The 15,376-nt window shown below is 48.5% G+C and overlaps 1 protein-coding gene across 20 annotated transcripts in view; it reads left to right on the top strand.

Moving 5' to 3' along the window:
- Nucleotides 1-8,408, top strand: part of Plekha6 (pleckstrin homology domain containing A6) — a 136,922-nt gene extending 128,514 nt beyond the window's left edge. For 19 of the 20 annotated variants that reach the window (XR_009584549.1, XM_060364308.1, XM_021633746.2 and 16 more), the window contains 2 exons: nt 3,910-4,033; nt 4,706-4,845. Coding sequence is in view for 19 of the 20 variants with exons in the window: in XM_060364308.1 (XP_060220291.1) it covers nt 3,910-4,025 (116 nt within the window). In the remaining variant the exon portion in view is untranslated. Of the gene's footprint in view, nt 1-3,909; nt 4,034-4,705 lie in introns of all 20 variants that reach the window. The other variant, XM_060364305.1, reaches the window with a different exon arrangement.
- The last annotated feature ends 6,968 nt before the right edge of the window (nt 8,409-15,376 follow it).

A 15,376-nucleotide genomic window follows, 5' to 3' on the forward strand; every position in this document is an offset into this window, starting at 1 on the left:
CTGGGCTCAGTAGGAAGGGTCCACACTGGCTGACCTCCAGGGGCTCAGCTGTTATGATGCTCACAGCCACTTTACAGAGAACCAGTCAGAAGCTGCAGGGAACTCGGAGCCATCTGCCCCTGGAAAGCCACAGAGAAGAGACGATGATGGTGCTTCCTCAGGAAGCATAAGTATGTTTGCCACCATGGGTGAGGAGGCCAGGTGTTCAGGCTTTCTTCTGCTTTTTCCTTAGCTACATGCAAACAAAAGAATGCAAAGATGACCAAGTGGGGGGGGGGTTAAGGTATGGTAAGAACTTGAGAGCCATTCCATCTTCACCTTGGCTGCTGATCCAAATTAAGTTCCCTACTAAGAGACGCTGAAGAGGGCGTGAGCTCACACTGACACAGAGGTCCCAGTTAGATACCATAGTGTTGAAGTCACTGGGACTAACTTCCACAGGCTGGAGCAGCACCCTGGAGGTGGGGAATGTGAATGAAGGGGCGTTTGTGTGAATGAGAGGGCATGGTAAGGCAGTGTTAGCGTAGCCTCACATAGTAGGATCATCTTAGTTTGTTTTGTTTTTGAGGCAGGGTCTGGCTGTGTAACTCAGCATGGCCTGGAGCCCTCCATCTTCCTGCTCAGACTCCTGAGTGTTGAGATTAATGGTGGCACTACCACACCCACAAATTGTGAGCTTTGGTGGCCACAGTTAGGATAAATGATATGAGATCAGCCATGGCTCAAGGTGACCAGTAAAAGTGACACAGACCAGGTTACAGGCCACAGTGATGGCAGGCCTGATGATGCAGGAGCAAGCAGATAAAGATGGAAGCCGGAGGGCGGTGGAAACGATGGCGCTTTGTGTTGATGACAAATGGCACTCCAAGCCTCCATTTCCTCACTGGTAAAATTGAGAACGCCTGCCCCTAGCTCAAATGGTGCAAGGGTTGGAAGCAGCAGATGGCAGCCCCCGAACGGTGCCAGGCTGGGACAATGGCAGTGCTGAGTGCTGGGTAGAAAGACTTGAACCAGTAGGAGCTGATGTTGAAATGAGAACCCTCTGCCTGTTTCTCACTTTCTACATGCACATTAGAGCCAGAGGGTTATGTCAACAAGGAAGAGACCAGTTAAGCCTCGAGGAGCCCCTGCTGTGGTTTAGGGAATGATGAAGCTCAGGATGGAAGACTGGGAAGCACTGGGGGCTGCAGGTACCCCAGTGTCTAGGCTGAGAGCTAGGAGGGCCAGCTCCTTTCCTGCAGCCAAGGCAGCACAACCAGTCTGGCTGCAGGCAGGGAGGCTTCCTGTAACCTCTCCTTACTTTAGTTACAAAAGGAACTTGAACCTAAGTTGAACCTGAATCAAATTCCACACGCTTTGGGCAAAAGGCACTTCCTATTTCAAGGGGGTGGCATATACAATGATTAAAAACTCCCCTCTGCCCTGCCAGGGACCTGGCTTTCTCCATTGTTTCCCAGCTGTCCAGGTTTCAGGAAAACAAAGCTCTGGGACCTATTAGATTTCCCACTAACAACACGTGGGCTTACATTTCAGGCTCTGTGTGCCGAAAGCAAGTGGTCATTGTGCTTTTGCCAAAACTCCCCACAACTTTAAAAAAAAAAAAAAAAAAAAAAAAGGCTATGATAGGGCCAGACCTCAAACTAGCCCGCTGTCTGCTATCCTTGGCCTGTGGCCCAGAGCACGAGCCAGAGTCCTGGGCACACGCATTGTGGGCATAGGTTCATACCCTGGACACTGGGTGGGAGAACGGCTGGGCATAGATCCCAAGAGCAGCAGGCTTGGCATGCAGAGCTGAAAGGGTATGTGTGTCATGGACAACATAATCAGTGAGGGGTGTTCTGCTTGTAAGCTTACCTGGCTGCCGCATGCTGATTCAGTGTGTGCCATAAGAGAAGGCACGGTGTTTCTGAGTCTGTGCCTGGCACAGATGTCCTGGACCTGGTAATGTTTGTAGATGCATAGCTGTGTATATTTTGATGATTGGTATGTTTAAGGGCAAATGTAGGAATGCCGTGTGTGAGCATGTATGTGTGCTCCTGTGGGTGGAGGTGACATGTATGAATGTGCACATTTATGTGTGACTGGCTTTTTGTGTGTCGGGAACGCTGTAGCTGGAGAAATGTCTATGCGCAAGGTGAGGTGAGAGGTGGGTGCACTTGCAAATGTGTGTGGCTGCTCACGCGTGCAGATGTACATGCATTGTAGCACCACATCTGTCCGATATGTACTTGCTACACATTTGAAATTAACTTGGTTCAGTGCGTTTATGTTTCCTTAAAGAGACAGTACTCACCTAACTGCCTTTTCCTTCCTCAGTCCATACTGTCAGTGTCCTTACGCTCCTGACTTCTGGGGAAGGCGTGCCCCCAGGAGCCGCCCTTCCATGTGACTCTCTCCACACCCAAGTGTGGTCCCCTCCACGCTTACGCCTCCATGTCCTGTCCTCTCTATTTCTTCACTTATACCAGCCATCTTAGAGCTGCGTGGAGCCTTTCAACTCCCCTCTTTCTTTCCCTTTTCTCACCCTGGCTTTCTGCTTCTGATCTGTGCGTAAGAGCACCAGCAGGTCAGCACCTGTTAGAACTGTGAGTTAACAGTGAGTGGAGTCTGAAAATCTCTGTGTTCGCTCACGGGAGCCCTACTAGGTAGATGTTATAACACTGGCTTTGGCTCCCCAGGGAGCAGCGTTGCTTCGCTGTTGGGTTTTTGACTGTTTTAGAGTGTGAACTTGGCCCCTAAATAACCCTGCTTTGGAGATCTGGACATGAGGGTGAATGTGTTGAAAAGCATTTGTGAGTGTTTCTGCCTCTGATGTGATAAGTATGTTGGATCATTCGGAAGTATTGAGGCTTGAAAGTGCACAAGCACCTATTTTAGTTGTGGAAAATGAGTGTAACGTGGTGGTGTCAGATCCCAGGCACAAATGGCATTATGGGAAGTAGATATGACCTCGCGTGCACTTGAGCAACCTGGGCTATGAACACACGGAAGATATGCCCATAACAACAGTAGCAGGCACACTGGCCCAGAGTTACACAGAGGTCAGAGGTGGTGAGGCCGGTGCCAAGTTGGGCATCAAGGACTTGGAAGTTTAATGTCACATCTTAGAAACGCAGTGTGACTCCTGGCTGAGGTCTGGTTCTTTTCTGAGCCCAAGTTAAGGTTGCACTCTGTGCCATCCTTCCGCCTTGGCTAGACTGAGGATGTGCAAGGGCTTCGTTGCCACTTAGACGACTCTCCTTGTCACTGTCTCTCCCCTTTGCTGTTCTTCACATGACATGATGATAGAGCAAAATCGCATCAGTCCAAATGTCACCATTTTAAAGCTCAAAATGATTTTTCAAGAGTGGATTGAAGGCCCTCTGCTGGACCGGTCAGAACAAGGTTCCTCGTGATTGTGGGTGTGGCTCCTGAGCCACCAGAGTTGACAGCGCTGACTTTGTGGCTATCCGGAATCCATTTGAAAATTATTTTCCCGGCGACTGTCCTACTTCTCCTTTAAGCCGTGGACTGGTGTGACTTTACTGCACTATTAATCATGCTCATGGGTGCAGCCGCCATAGCTGGTGTGAAGTGCCACGCCTCCATTCTGTCTGCACAGGGTGGAACATGAACCTCGCAGTGTGGATGGGAAGGGACTCTATCCCAGAGCTGGTGTAGCCTCATGCACCATCCCGCTGCTTCTTAGCAGAGCCTGGGTCTGGCCAGGTCTCCTCAGGGGCCTCGCTATCCTCCGCTGTACCTGGGAGCTAAGGACAGCTTTGCCTCTGCTTGAGCAAGCTCCCAGCCCAGCTCTTCTCTCTCTGCTTGCCTCCCTGCCCCGGGAGTGCCCTCGCTTGCTCCGGGTGCCCATCTCCTTCCCTAACAGCCCTTGTCCTCTATTCACTCCCTGTTCATTTCTGTTTCCAGTGCAATGTGCCACCCCAAGCCCTCCCACCTCCCCTGCTTCCCCGACTCCACCAGTCAACCCCCTACCGTCTGAACGCCCACGGGGCGCCGACAGCAGCCATACCATGCGGGTCTGAGCTCTGACGTAAGCACTTTTCTACTGTATTTTGTGCACCTCGGGGAGGGGGGTCCTCCTTCCCCCACCCCACTGAGTCATCTATGCCTTCTCATTGCTTCTCCCCACCCTGGTACCCTGTGCACAGTGTCCACCTCCATTTGTCCGCTTGAGCCACCAGTGTCTCCAAGCAGTCCTGGCTGCAGGTGGCTGGCAAGGCTGCTTCTTAGATATGGCAATGCCCATGACTCTGCTTCCTTGCAAGCAGAAGAGAATGGTGCTAATACCACACCTGTCTGCTGCTTGGGAAGGTACTTCCCTGGCCTCCTACCTCCGTACCCACCACCCTATACTTCTGGTCTGCTAACCAGTTTCCCTCCCTTGAGATCCACAGCAATCCTGCCACAGAACCCTGAGAAGCACCTAGATGCTGTGTCTCCACGCCCAGACATTAATGTAGCCGCAGGCAGTGCTAAAGCACCATAGCCCCGCCTTGCTCTTCCCTCCCCTGCAGCACACAGCCATGTGTTAGGAATGGAAAAGAACCTGACTTCTCACCCTCCTTTCTGCTCTTTCCAGGTTGGGAAAGGGGTGGCTCCCCAGCTCTTTGTAATGAAGTGTCTAACTCCCTAGAGAAGCTGGATGGAGGTGCCTCCCTGTGATCTAGTCTCACCTGCTTCTCTCTCTATCTCTCTCTTTTAGTGCAAGCCCTGGCTGAGGCCAATGCTGTGAAGCTCCACAGAGCCACCTTCTGATAACATCCACTGCACAGCCAAGGCTCTGGCTCCTCATCCTGGCCTCCTGCTCTTGCACCCACCGTGGGAGTGCCACGGAGAGCCAGGCTGGGGGCCAGGGCTGCTTCAGAACGGAGCATGGGTGCCTTCAAATTCACATCTGCTGCCCTTGCCCGGAAGCCTGCACTGTCATGCCATGGTTCTAAGGCAAAGCCTGGAATGGCAAGGCCAGGATGTCATTCTCTCTGAGGCTCCAATCACAGGGAGCTCAAGGGCAGTTTTGGATGGCATTATGTGTTCCTCCTGCCACCATCCCCTGATGGAAACCGCCTCCTGGTGGTGGGGAGCATACCCTCAACAATGAGTGAGGACTAGAAGTGAGGACAAGACAGACTCTCCATCCCTTGGAACCCATACAACACACTGAGAGGCCAAACTCTTGCCATCATCTTCTTCCCCTTCAGTCCCAGCTGCCTCGGTGACACCCAAGGCTTTGGCATGGCTCTGCTGATGGGTTTCCCAGAGTTTCCTGGAGATCAGCCACCCTGCTTGAGCCAAAGAAGACAATGAGTGATAGGGAGAGGCTCCTGGGCTCCTGGAGGGGTCAGGTGTGTTATAGAGAGAAGACAGCAGGTCTGTGCAGTGTCTGAGGGCAAGTGGGAAGCAGGAGCAGATGGAAGAGGAGAGAGACTTAGAGAGTGAAGGAAGGGAAAGCCAGATGCTTTTCTCAAGTAGCAGGAAGGCAAGGAAGGGGGGAAAGGGGAAGAGAGAATAAGAATGGCTTCTTGTGTGAAGCCTTAGGTTAGTGCCAAGCAGAGAGCCTGACTGTGACCTATGTACCTTCACATCTTTCTCAGGAGCAGGTGGCACCAAGAGGACTCACCAGGCACACATCAGCCCCAGCTGAGGTGCTTGGTAGCAAGGTATGGAGTAAAGGAATGTTAGTGAGGTAGCCTGGAGATGGTCCTACCTGTGTCAAGGACTGCTGCCTGTCTCTCTCCTAGGATCATAGGCAGAGAAAAAACTGTTTTACATAGAGTCTGTCAGCCTTGGGGCCTTACCTAGCCAGTTTCTTGACCCATTCAAACCTGGAAAGTACTGTGGGACAGCTGAGGAGTTGTCCTGGGAAGAGCGGATGAGAATTTAGCTGTGAGGCCAAGGTCTAGGTACTTACTCCTCATCTCAAGCATTTAGAGCAGGACCACAGGCTGGGCTTTCTTACAACCCACCTACCCAGGGAAGACAGGACATGGAGAGCCAGGAACCTTCCTCTCTTTCACCTACTATGAGTGAATGGAGCCAGAGAGCAGTGAAGGAAGGCTAGCTGCAGACACACGCCCCCAGGCCTGTCCTGGCACACTTGCTGCCCAGAGACTTCAGCCTGAACATCAGTGGCCCCAGGAAACAACTGCGTCATCTCCCATCACTTCATTACCACCACTCCTTCATGGTTGGGACAGTTGCTGGTTCATATGCAAGTAAAGATGACGATTCTTTCAACAAATACTAGTCAAGCACTTTTTGTGTATCAGGTACTGTTATAGGTGCTTAGGATACTGTCTTGCTTCTGAGAGACTCTGGATCAGGAAGATTCCACCTGTCTTCACTTCCAGCAGGCTTCTGGGAAGTGATCCTTGTGACATTCCAAACCTGCCCTTTCTTCCTTAAATACTGGTAGGTGGGATTAGCCCCCAGGTTGCCCTCTCTCCCTACATCCTCTTCCACGAGAAACAAAATTTTAGGGCTTTCCCTGTCTCTTGTCTCTCCCTCTCTTTTTTTAATAGTGGTATTTTTAGAAACACAAAAAATACCAAGAAATGTGTGTGTCTTTTCCATTCTCACCCTGTAGTTCATAAAGCTGGCTCTTTATGTTGCTTTACATGCCTTAATATATGTTTTATGGAAGTGATCATGTCATAGGTACCTGTGTAATATATATACATGTCAATTCTTTCCTCAGCTCCTGCCCTGATCCATTTTCTGTCCACGTCATTCTTAGCATGTTGAAGCCACACCCCCTTGCCTTTTTGATCCAAAGAAGGGGAGAGGAAAGATTTATTTTAAGGCAGACCTATTTTATGCTTTTGTTTAAAAAGCAGATCTATTTTCAAAATGTGCAATGTCTGAAAGGGATTGGTGATGTGTGAGGAGACTGGGATGGCTGTCCCTGGTCCCCACCTCTGCCCTTGCCTCTGCCCCATTGCCCAATCATCATCAAGGGCTGGTCCCCAGGCTCCCCCGGACTGCATCCGGCAGGAGCAGAGCATTCCCTTGAAATTCCTGGTCTAAGAATTTGACTTTGCTTTCAACTTCAGAAAGCAGGGTTGTCAAGCATGTGAGACTCCTGAAGGAAATGTTCACAACTGCAAACATGCAGTCCTCAACCGGGCTGCCGGACCACCTCCCCTCAGCCCTCTGTGAGAAAAGGCAAACGGGTTGCTGGCAGCCTATGCTAGCCAGCTTGAAGGATGTCAGTCTGCTCTCTGACAGACCCAAGACCCAAGCTGAAGCCCGGAGAGTGGCTTGGGACCCGCTGTGTCCTCTGGAGAATACTGTGGGCTCCCCAGGCCTCTCCCACACTTTCTCTTGAGCCCACTCTGTGTCACACCTGTTTCCCTTTAGGAGTTTTCTTTCTGGGAGTTATGGCACATTGGTCTGGCATCCAGACTTGAGGCCTCGTTCTTCGCTGGGCAGGGCCTGACAGTCACTGTCAAAGTTTGGGTCTTTCTCAGGAAACCTCCGTGCTTTGACAGGCTGTGGGCTGGAGTTCTGCTTGTGGCAGCTCAGCTTCCCAAACTTGCTTTCTGAACAGGTGACTTGAGCAAGGAGGTTCTCGCCTTGCAAAAGATTTGGGAAGGATGGAGACCTCTCCCTGAATCTGAAATGATGTCTTTGGGAATTTTGCAGCACTTCTGGCCACCTTTTGAAGCCTGACCTTCACCTCTGGCATTTGTTGGCCCTTTTCCCAGCCTGGAGCCTTTTGCTCTGAATGAACAGAGCCCAGACATAGGCCTAGGGATAAGTACCGCTTCTGGGGAAAGCCCTGGCTACCCACTTAGGGCCTTCCCAGTGAACATATTACCTCTTTCACCAAAAACCAAGAGGCTGCGATCAAATACTGCTACTGTCACTTTAAAGGTTTTTCTGAGGAAGCAAGCTTGCAAGCAGCAAGTGTGCCCTCCTGCCTTTGTGAAAGGCATGTTCTTGGGGCAGGACTACTGCAAGATGGAATCCCTTCCTTCCCCATTAGATACCCTCCTCCTGGCAGCTCTTAAAACTAAGGAAAAATACTATATATAAATATATATATACATATCTATTTATGCACATATTTGGGGCCAATTTGATTTGCTAGTGTTAGACAATAAATCATACAAGGAAATCTATGATCTCAGTGTCTTTATTTAGTATGAAAGTGACCTTAGACAAAGAGTTATGGTTAGATGAGCAGCATCTCTGTTGGGACCGCACCGCTGTAGCACCCCCTGAGCGTCTGTCTAGCCGATTGTCCTCCCCTGAAGAAGGGGCGCCTGGCTGAGGGGGGTGAGAATCACTCCCTCCTTTCAGTGGCCATCTTATCAGATTAGGTACTGAAGAACCCCAATGAGCTCTGCATTTGTATCTTGCAAGTTTGTATAAACCAATACCGGAAATAAAATGAATGGTTTGTACCTATGGTGTGTGTGTCCCTCTCTGTGTCTGTGTCAGCCTTTTGCTGCCCTGTCCTTGGGGTCCACAGGTTACAGACAAGAGGAAAGAGAAGCAGGGCTGGGTGAGAGGGGGGCGGGGTGTCAACACCTGTAACAGCCCTTCTCTGTCCCCCACCTCAACTGCTCTTCTCAGCTTCCTTCTAAAACAAATATTCAGAGTTCACAGTCTGGGGCTGGGGCGTGAGGGGTGGCCATCACAAACAGTTTTGTATAATGGAAGCACCAGTGCTCCAAGGCCACCCTCCTTGATCTGCCTCTCACATGGATGGTGGGATCACAGAAGAAAAGATTCCAACATTCTCAATTGCTGCCCAGTGCTCTGTGGCTGTTTTAGGGCACAAAGGCGTGTGTGGGGTGGGTAATAGTGGACCAGAAAGACCACCTGAGTTCTCACCCAGGCTAAGCCCTTTGGCCTCTCTTGGCAGGCATTTGCTGATTGCGAAGGGACTCTCTTAGACCTTCTCTATTGGAAATCTTACTGTGAGGAATGGCTCAAGAAGCCAAATAAAGTCGGGCATGGCACATACCTGTGATCCCAGCATGTGGAAGCAAAGGCAGGAGGATGGAAAATTCCAAGGCAACCTGGGGCTACATAGAGAGACCCCATCTTAAAAGCAGACAGCTAGCTTTAAGGTTGTCACACCCTGGTCTTATCCGTACAGTATGAGTAAAGGATGTTCCTTTTAACATGAATAATAAGTTAGTGACATCCCCAGGAGAGCCGTGAATCATGGGCTTAAGGCAGACCCCTTCAGGCAGGCAGCACATGCCTATCACCACAGCACTTGGGAAACTGAGGTAGAAGGATCATGAGTTAGAAGTCAGCTTGGGAAGAAAAAAAGTTCATGGGACTGACTTTATTATTATTATTTATTTTTGGTCTCTTTTGAGACAAGGTTTCTCTGTGTGGCCTTGGCAGTCCTGGAATCACTTCGTAAAACCAGGCTGGCCTTGAACTCACAGAGACCCACTTCCCTCTGCTTCCCTGAGTGCTGGGAATACAGACTGTACCTCCTCACCCGGCTGGGACTGATGTTTTAAGTTTGGGTTTTATTGCTGTGAAGAGACACCATGACCACAGCAACTCTTATAAAGGAAAACACTTAATTGGGGCTAGCTTACAGTTTCAGAGGTTCAGTCCACTCTCATCACGGCAGAAAGCATGGCAACACACAGGCAGCGCACAGGCAGACGTGGAGCTGGAGGAGCTCAGGGTTCTACATCTTGATCTGAAGGCAGCCAGAAGGAGACTGAGCCACACTGGGCGTGGCTTGAGCATACAGGAGACCTCAAAGCCTGCCCCCACAGTGACACGCTTCCTCCAACAAAGCCACCTGCTAATAAAGGGGTACTAGTCAGGAAATGGAACAAGGCCTATGCAGTACGCCTGTGCACAGAGCTGCTCTGGAACTGTGTATATGATTGCTTCTTCCTTAGGCGTGGAGCTCAGGCTCCAGACCCTGTTGGCTGGTGTCCCACCCCTTGATTCCTCTAGACGACAGAAGCAGTTCTCAACCTGTGGGTCACAGTTCACAGTTGCCTAAGACCTTTGGAAAACACAGATATTTACATTACAATTCACAACAGTATCAAAATTCAGTTATGAAATAGCAATGAAAATAACTTTATGGTTGGGGGTCACCCCAACATGAAGAACTGTGTTAAGGGGTCACAGCTTTAGGAAGGTTGGGAACCACTGGTCTAACCACTGGTCAAGGCTCCAAGTCTGAAATCTAGACCAGTGGTTCTCAGCCTTCCTAACCCTGTGACCCCTTAATACAGTTCTTCACATTGTGGTGACCCCAACCATAAGATTATTTTTGTTGCTACTTCATAACTGAATTTTGCTACTGTTGTGAATAATAATGTAAGTTCTGAAATGCAGATGGTTTCCGGCAACCTGGTGAAATGGTCAGCCAACCCCAAGGGCTTGTGACCCAAAGGTTGAGAACCACTGCCCTGGCGCCCACGTGTGGTGCAGTGCTGAGGTGCTCGAGGCAGAGGGAGCCAAACAAGTGACTGGGTCGTGCAGCCTCGGTTTCCTCACCTGATGATAGTGACTATTCCTAAGAAGTTTTCAAGAGAGAGAAAAAAAAAGAAATGGATGAAAAAGAAGTACTTGGAAAACTTGGATTCGTTTACAATCGTGACAGAGTGTAGCGGTGACATTGAGAAGGTTCCTGCACCACCTGCAAGGCATGATACCTAGAAGGGTGAGTGTTTAAGAAGGTTCCACCTTCGCTGGCCTGTGGTTTTTGCTGAAAGACGCCCTAGCTGGCTGCGCAGACTCTAGGGTGCCCTCTCCCGCTCACGTAGGTTTGCAGCGCCTGACAGTAAGTGGATCATTTTTCTTGTGGTGGCCAGTTGAGACAGCCCCGGGCTGAGGACCAGCCTGGCCTTCTATGGCCAGGCTCTTCCTAGGGTTGACCTTATGGAGGGCCCTCTCCAGGAGGGTGGACTGTGGACACCCACCTCCAGTGTCTAGAAAATCATGCCAGGAAAGTCCAGTTCGGAGTTCTCTTGTCCCAAGTCTCCGGTAGATTACAGTGGGAATGATGGAAGACAGTATCCTAGCTGATGTCTGGTACCTTTTGGGAGCAGTTTAGAGGCTCAATTTTTAAGTATAACAGCCTATTAATAGAAGTCAATTAATAGAAGATGGTGATAGTAATTAATAAACTGTAATAGAATCTAAATAGCAATAACTCACTAAGCGCTCACACTGGGACAGGTATCCAGAACAGTGCACTGGTATATAGCTACTCAGTAATGCTCATTATACCTCCAAAGGATGGGTAGTACTCTTAGCAAAGAAACTGAGGCACAGAAATTTTAAATAAAAAGCCTAAGGTCTGGGGCATGACATTAGAACTTACGGGTTTTAATGGCTGTCACACTGCCCCCTAGTGGGTATTTGGAAGATTTGCAAGAGCGCCTTAGGTTATCTCAAGTATGGGCAGTAAAATTTTGGCCAGCTTTTAGTTTCTCCACTGCACAGGACAGACTTCCAAAACAAGACTTGCCCCCGTCCTCCGCAAACTGCTCTTGAGTGTATGCCTGGACCAAAATGCACTTCTCATGCTATGTTTAATTAATCATACCACTAGAACGTGTGTGTGTGTGTGTGTGTGGCTTTAAGCTTTTTAGCATAAGCTTCATGAACAGCTCAGTAAGGTTATTTTGAAAACACTTACGTGGAATATGATATAGCCTCAAAATCATCAATAACCCATCCCTTGTATTGCCAACACATATTGTAACAGTTCGCGTAACTGAGAGTTCTTTCACTGTTAACCAGGCTATGTTGCTGAAGAGCAAAGAAATTGGCCCAAGGTGAATGGTGTGCCTGGGAATTACTGAAGAGTTTCTCAACTGAGCAAAATTACAGTTATAAAGTAGCAATAAAGTAACTTTATGGCTGGGGTTGCCACACTTGAGGAACTGTATAAAAGGGTCGTAGCATTCAAAAGGTTGAGACCCACTGCCTTAAACAGAGCTCTCTGGAACAAAAGCCTGGAGAAACTATTTCAGGGGTTGGAGAAACTATTTAGCAGGTCAACGCCCATTCTGCTCTTTCAGAGCCAAATTTGGTGAGTACCCACACCAGATAACAAACACCACCTGTAACTCCAGCTCCACGCCATCCTGTTCAACAGGCACCTGCAATCATGTACGCATCCCTACACAGACACACCCACAGGCAGACACATAATTAAAAGAAATACTGTTTTGTATGTTGTTTTTAAGCCAGGTGTGGTGGTACAAGCTTTAATCCCAGCAGTCAGGAGACTGAGGCCGGAGGATCTCTGTTGCAGCTCAGCCTGGTTTACATACATATCAAGTTCCAGGACAGCCAGAGCTACACAGTATAACCCTGAGTGTAACCAGAGTGTAACCCTGTCTCAAAAGTACTGAAAATATGTTTCTTTTTTTTTTTTTTTGCCATTCCTTACATTTTTCCTTAATTTTAAAATTTTCTGTTGTGTGCAGAGGTCAGAGGACAATTTTGTGAAGTTGGATCTCTCCCTTCAGTTTTATGTGGGTCTCACAGCGTCCTTACCTGCTAAGCCATCTTTCAAGCCTTGATTTTTTACATTTTAATTTTTATTTTACTTGTTTTTTTACTATTTTATTTATTTAGTCACTGATCCCAGCCCTGATTCTTCACATTTTTAAGTTTTGTGTAAGTGTTGGCTCCCCCTTCCTCTGACGTGCTCAGAGGATCCACTCTGGATTGCTTTGCTGCTCACTGATCTCAGAAATGTAGTTCCACTGCAGCCATTTAAAATCAGATCTTGGTGGATCATCCCACGGGGGATGGCATTTCATGGCAGGTGTGTGTTTGATGTACATCATAAGCCCCTTCAAGGTCTCAACAACGACCTCACACAACTCATTTCTCCTTCAGGCCCCACTTGCTTCCCTGGTCTACTTTGTCTCTCTAATCTACCCCTCTTTTCCATTCCTACCTCAGTCAGGGTCCCGTCCCTGTTTCTCTTGTTATATACAGTGACCTATTTGCTGACTATCGGACATGCATATTTTGTGGGGTTTTTTCTTTGTTTGCAGTACTGGAGAATGGAATCTAGAGGCAGGAATTGAGCCCCAGGCAAGCATTCTACCATTGTGTAAATAAGCGACCGGGCCCTTTCTAATTCATTTTTAAATTTTTGTTATTTAACGTGTATGAGAGCGTTGCGTACTTGTACGTCTGGCACTGTGTGTGCCGTGCACAGAAGCCAGAAGAGAGTGTCGGGTTCCCTGGACGGGGGTTGTGAGTCACCGTGTGAGTGCTGGGAAGTGAATCCAGGTCCTCAGGAAGAGCAGTGAGCACCCTAGCATTTATTTAGATTATAATTACATCATCCCCATCCTACCCCCTTTTCTTTCCTTTGTCCAAATCCTCCCATAATCTCCTCCTTTGCTCTTTTTCAAATTCATTATCTCTTTTCAGTAATTGTTATGACACATAAATATGTGTGCACAAAATGCATAAATGTTAACTGTGCAAAAACACATACATATATACACATATCTACACCAATCCAACCTGCTCAGCCTGTTGCGAGTAGAGTGTTTTCAGGGCTGACCATTTGGTGTTGGACAATCATCTGGTGTGCTCTTCCCTGGGGAAGACTATTTCTCCATTCTCAGCATTTCTTAGTTGTCTATAGTTGAGGCCTTCTGGGCTTTCTGCCTCCATCCATGTTAGCAGCTCTGTTGGTGCTGCCCCTGTGGCTTCTGACCATCCTAAGAGACGTTACTCACAGCCAACTCCCTGGTCTTCTAGATTTTATAATCACACACACACACACACACACACACACACACACACACACACAAATATTCCCTGAACCATAAGGTTTAGGAGTTACTTTGTAGATATGGCATCTGATTGGTTGTGGGTTTCTGTAACAGTCTCCATTTGTTGCAAAGAGATGCATGGATGGTAAGGACTACATTTCCTGGGCTAGACCCTGAGAGAGATTCTTTTAAAATTTTTATTCTGAGGTGTGGTCTCACTAAATGGTTCAGGCTGACCTTGAACTCTAATCCTGGAGGCCTTGAACATGTAATCCTCTTGCTTCCCCTTACAGAGTGGCTGGGATGGTAGGGCTCCATCATTCCTAGTATCAGTTTTAGTCTAATATTTGCTCCTTCCTATGGGGGGGGGGTCATTTTGAAGAAAGGATCTTACTAGATAGTGCAGGCCGGATCCAAACTCACTGTGTAGCCCAGGCTGGCCTCAAACTTGAGCTTCTCCTGCCTAGGCCTCCTGAGGGCTATGATTGCAAACCTGTGCCACCACACCTAAGCTGTTTACTTAGGAACTTGTGGGGTTTGTTTCTGCATAGAAGGACTCAAGGTTAGTTGTTGTTTTTGTATTTGAGACAAAGTCTCAATAAGTAGCTTGACTGGCCTAGCACCCACTGTGTACACCACGCTAGACTCCAGTTCAAAGAGCTCAGCCTGCCTTTGACTCCTGAGTGATGGAACTAAAGGTAGGCGCTACCACACCCAGCTTAAATTCAGACACTTGTCATTGTGCCTAGTGCATGTGTCTGCCTGTTTCATGCGCACATTCTTTTTTGGAAATTTTATGTATTTTATTTAGTGTGGGTCTGTCTGTGCCACACTGAGTTACAGGTGGTTCTGAGCTGCTTGAGGTTGGCGCTGAGAACCAAACCCAGGTCCTCTGGAAGAGCAGGAAGTGCTCTTAACCACTGAGCCACCTCTCCAGCACTGTGTGCATCTCCTTGGAGGCCTTTCTGAGCTTTTGTGTACTGAGAGACATCATGTCTCACAAGTTGTGCTTGTGTTCCTTTTTGGTGTGGCTTTCAGTTTTACATGATGTTTGTGACCTGAGCTTCATATCAGGCCCAGGAGCGCATTACAAAAGTTGCTGAGCACAGCTGCCTCTGAAGTGGGGAAACACGATCAGAAACCATCTGCCTCTTCTCTCTCTCTCTCTCTCTCTCTCTCTCTCTCTCATCTTTTTTTGAGACAGGGTTTTTCTATGTCCTTGGCTGGTCCCGAACTCACAGAGATCCACCTGCCTCTGCCTCCCCGGTGCTGGGATTAAAGACATGTGCCACCACTGCCTGGAACCTCTTCTCTTTTTAAAAAGAATTTTTAAAAAATTATTTTATGTGGCCTGGTGTGGTGGTTCATGCCGGTAATCCCAGCACTCGGGAGAGGCAGAGGCAGGTGATCTCTGTGAGTTCTAGGCCAGCCTGGTCTATAAAGCAAGTCCCTGTCTCAAATAAAGAAAAACAAACAAACAAAAAAAACTTATTTTATGTGTATGTTTACCTGTATATATGTATGTGTGCTGCCTGCATGCCTGGTGCCTGCAGAGATCCGAATAGAGAGTTGGATCCCAGGGAACAGGAGTCACAGATGGCTGTGAACTGCTGTGTAGATGCTGG

Source organism: Meriones unguiculatus, chromosome 11, assembly GCF_030254825.1.
Source record: "Meriones unguiculatus strain TT.TT164.6M chromosome 11, Bangor_MerUng_6.1, whole genome shotgun sequence".
In the NCBI taxonomy this organism is placed as follows: domain Eukaryota; kingdom Metazoa; phylum Chordata; class Mammalia; order Rodentia; family Muridae; genus Meriones; species Meriones unguiculatus.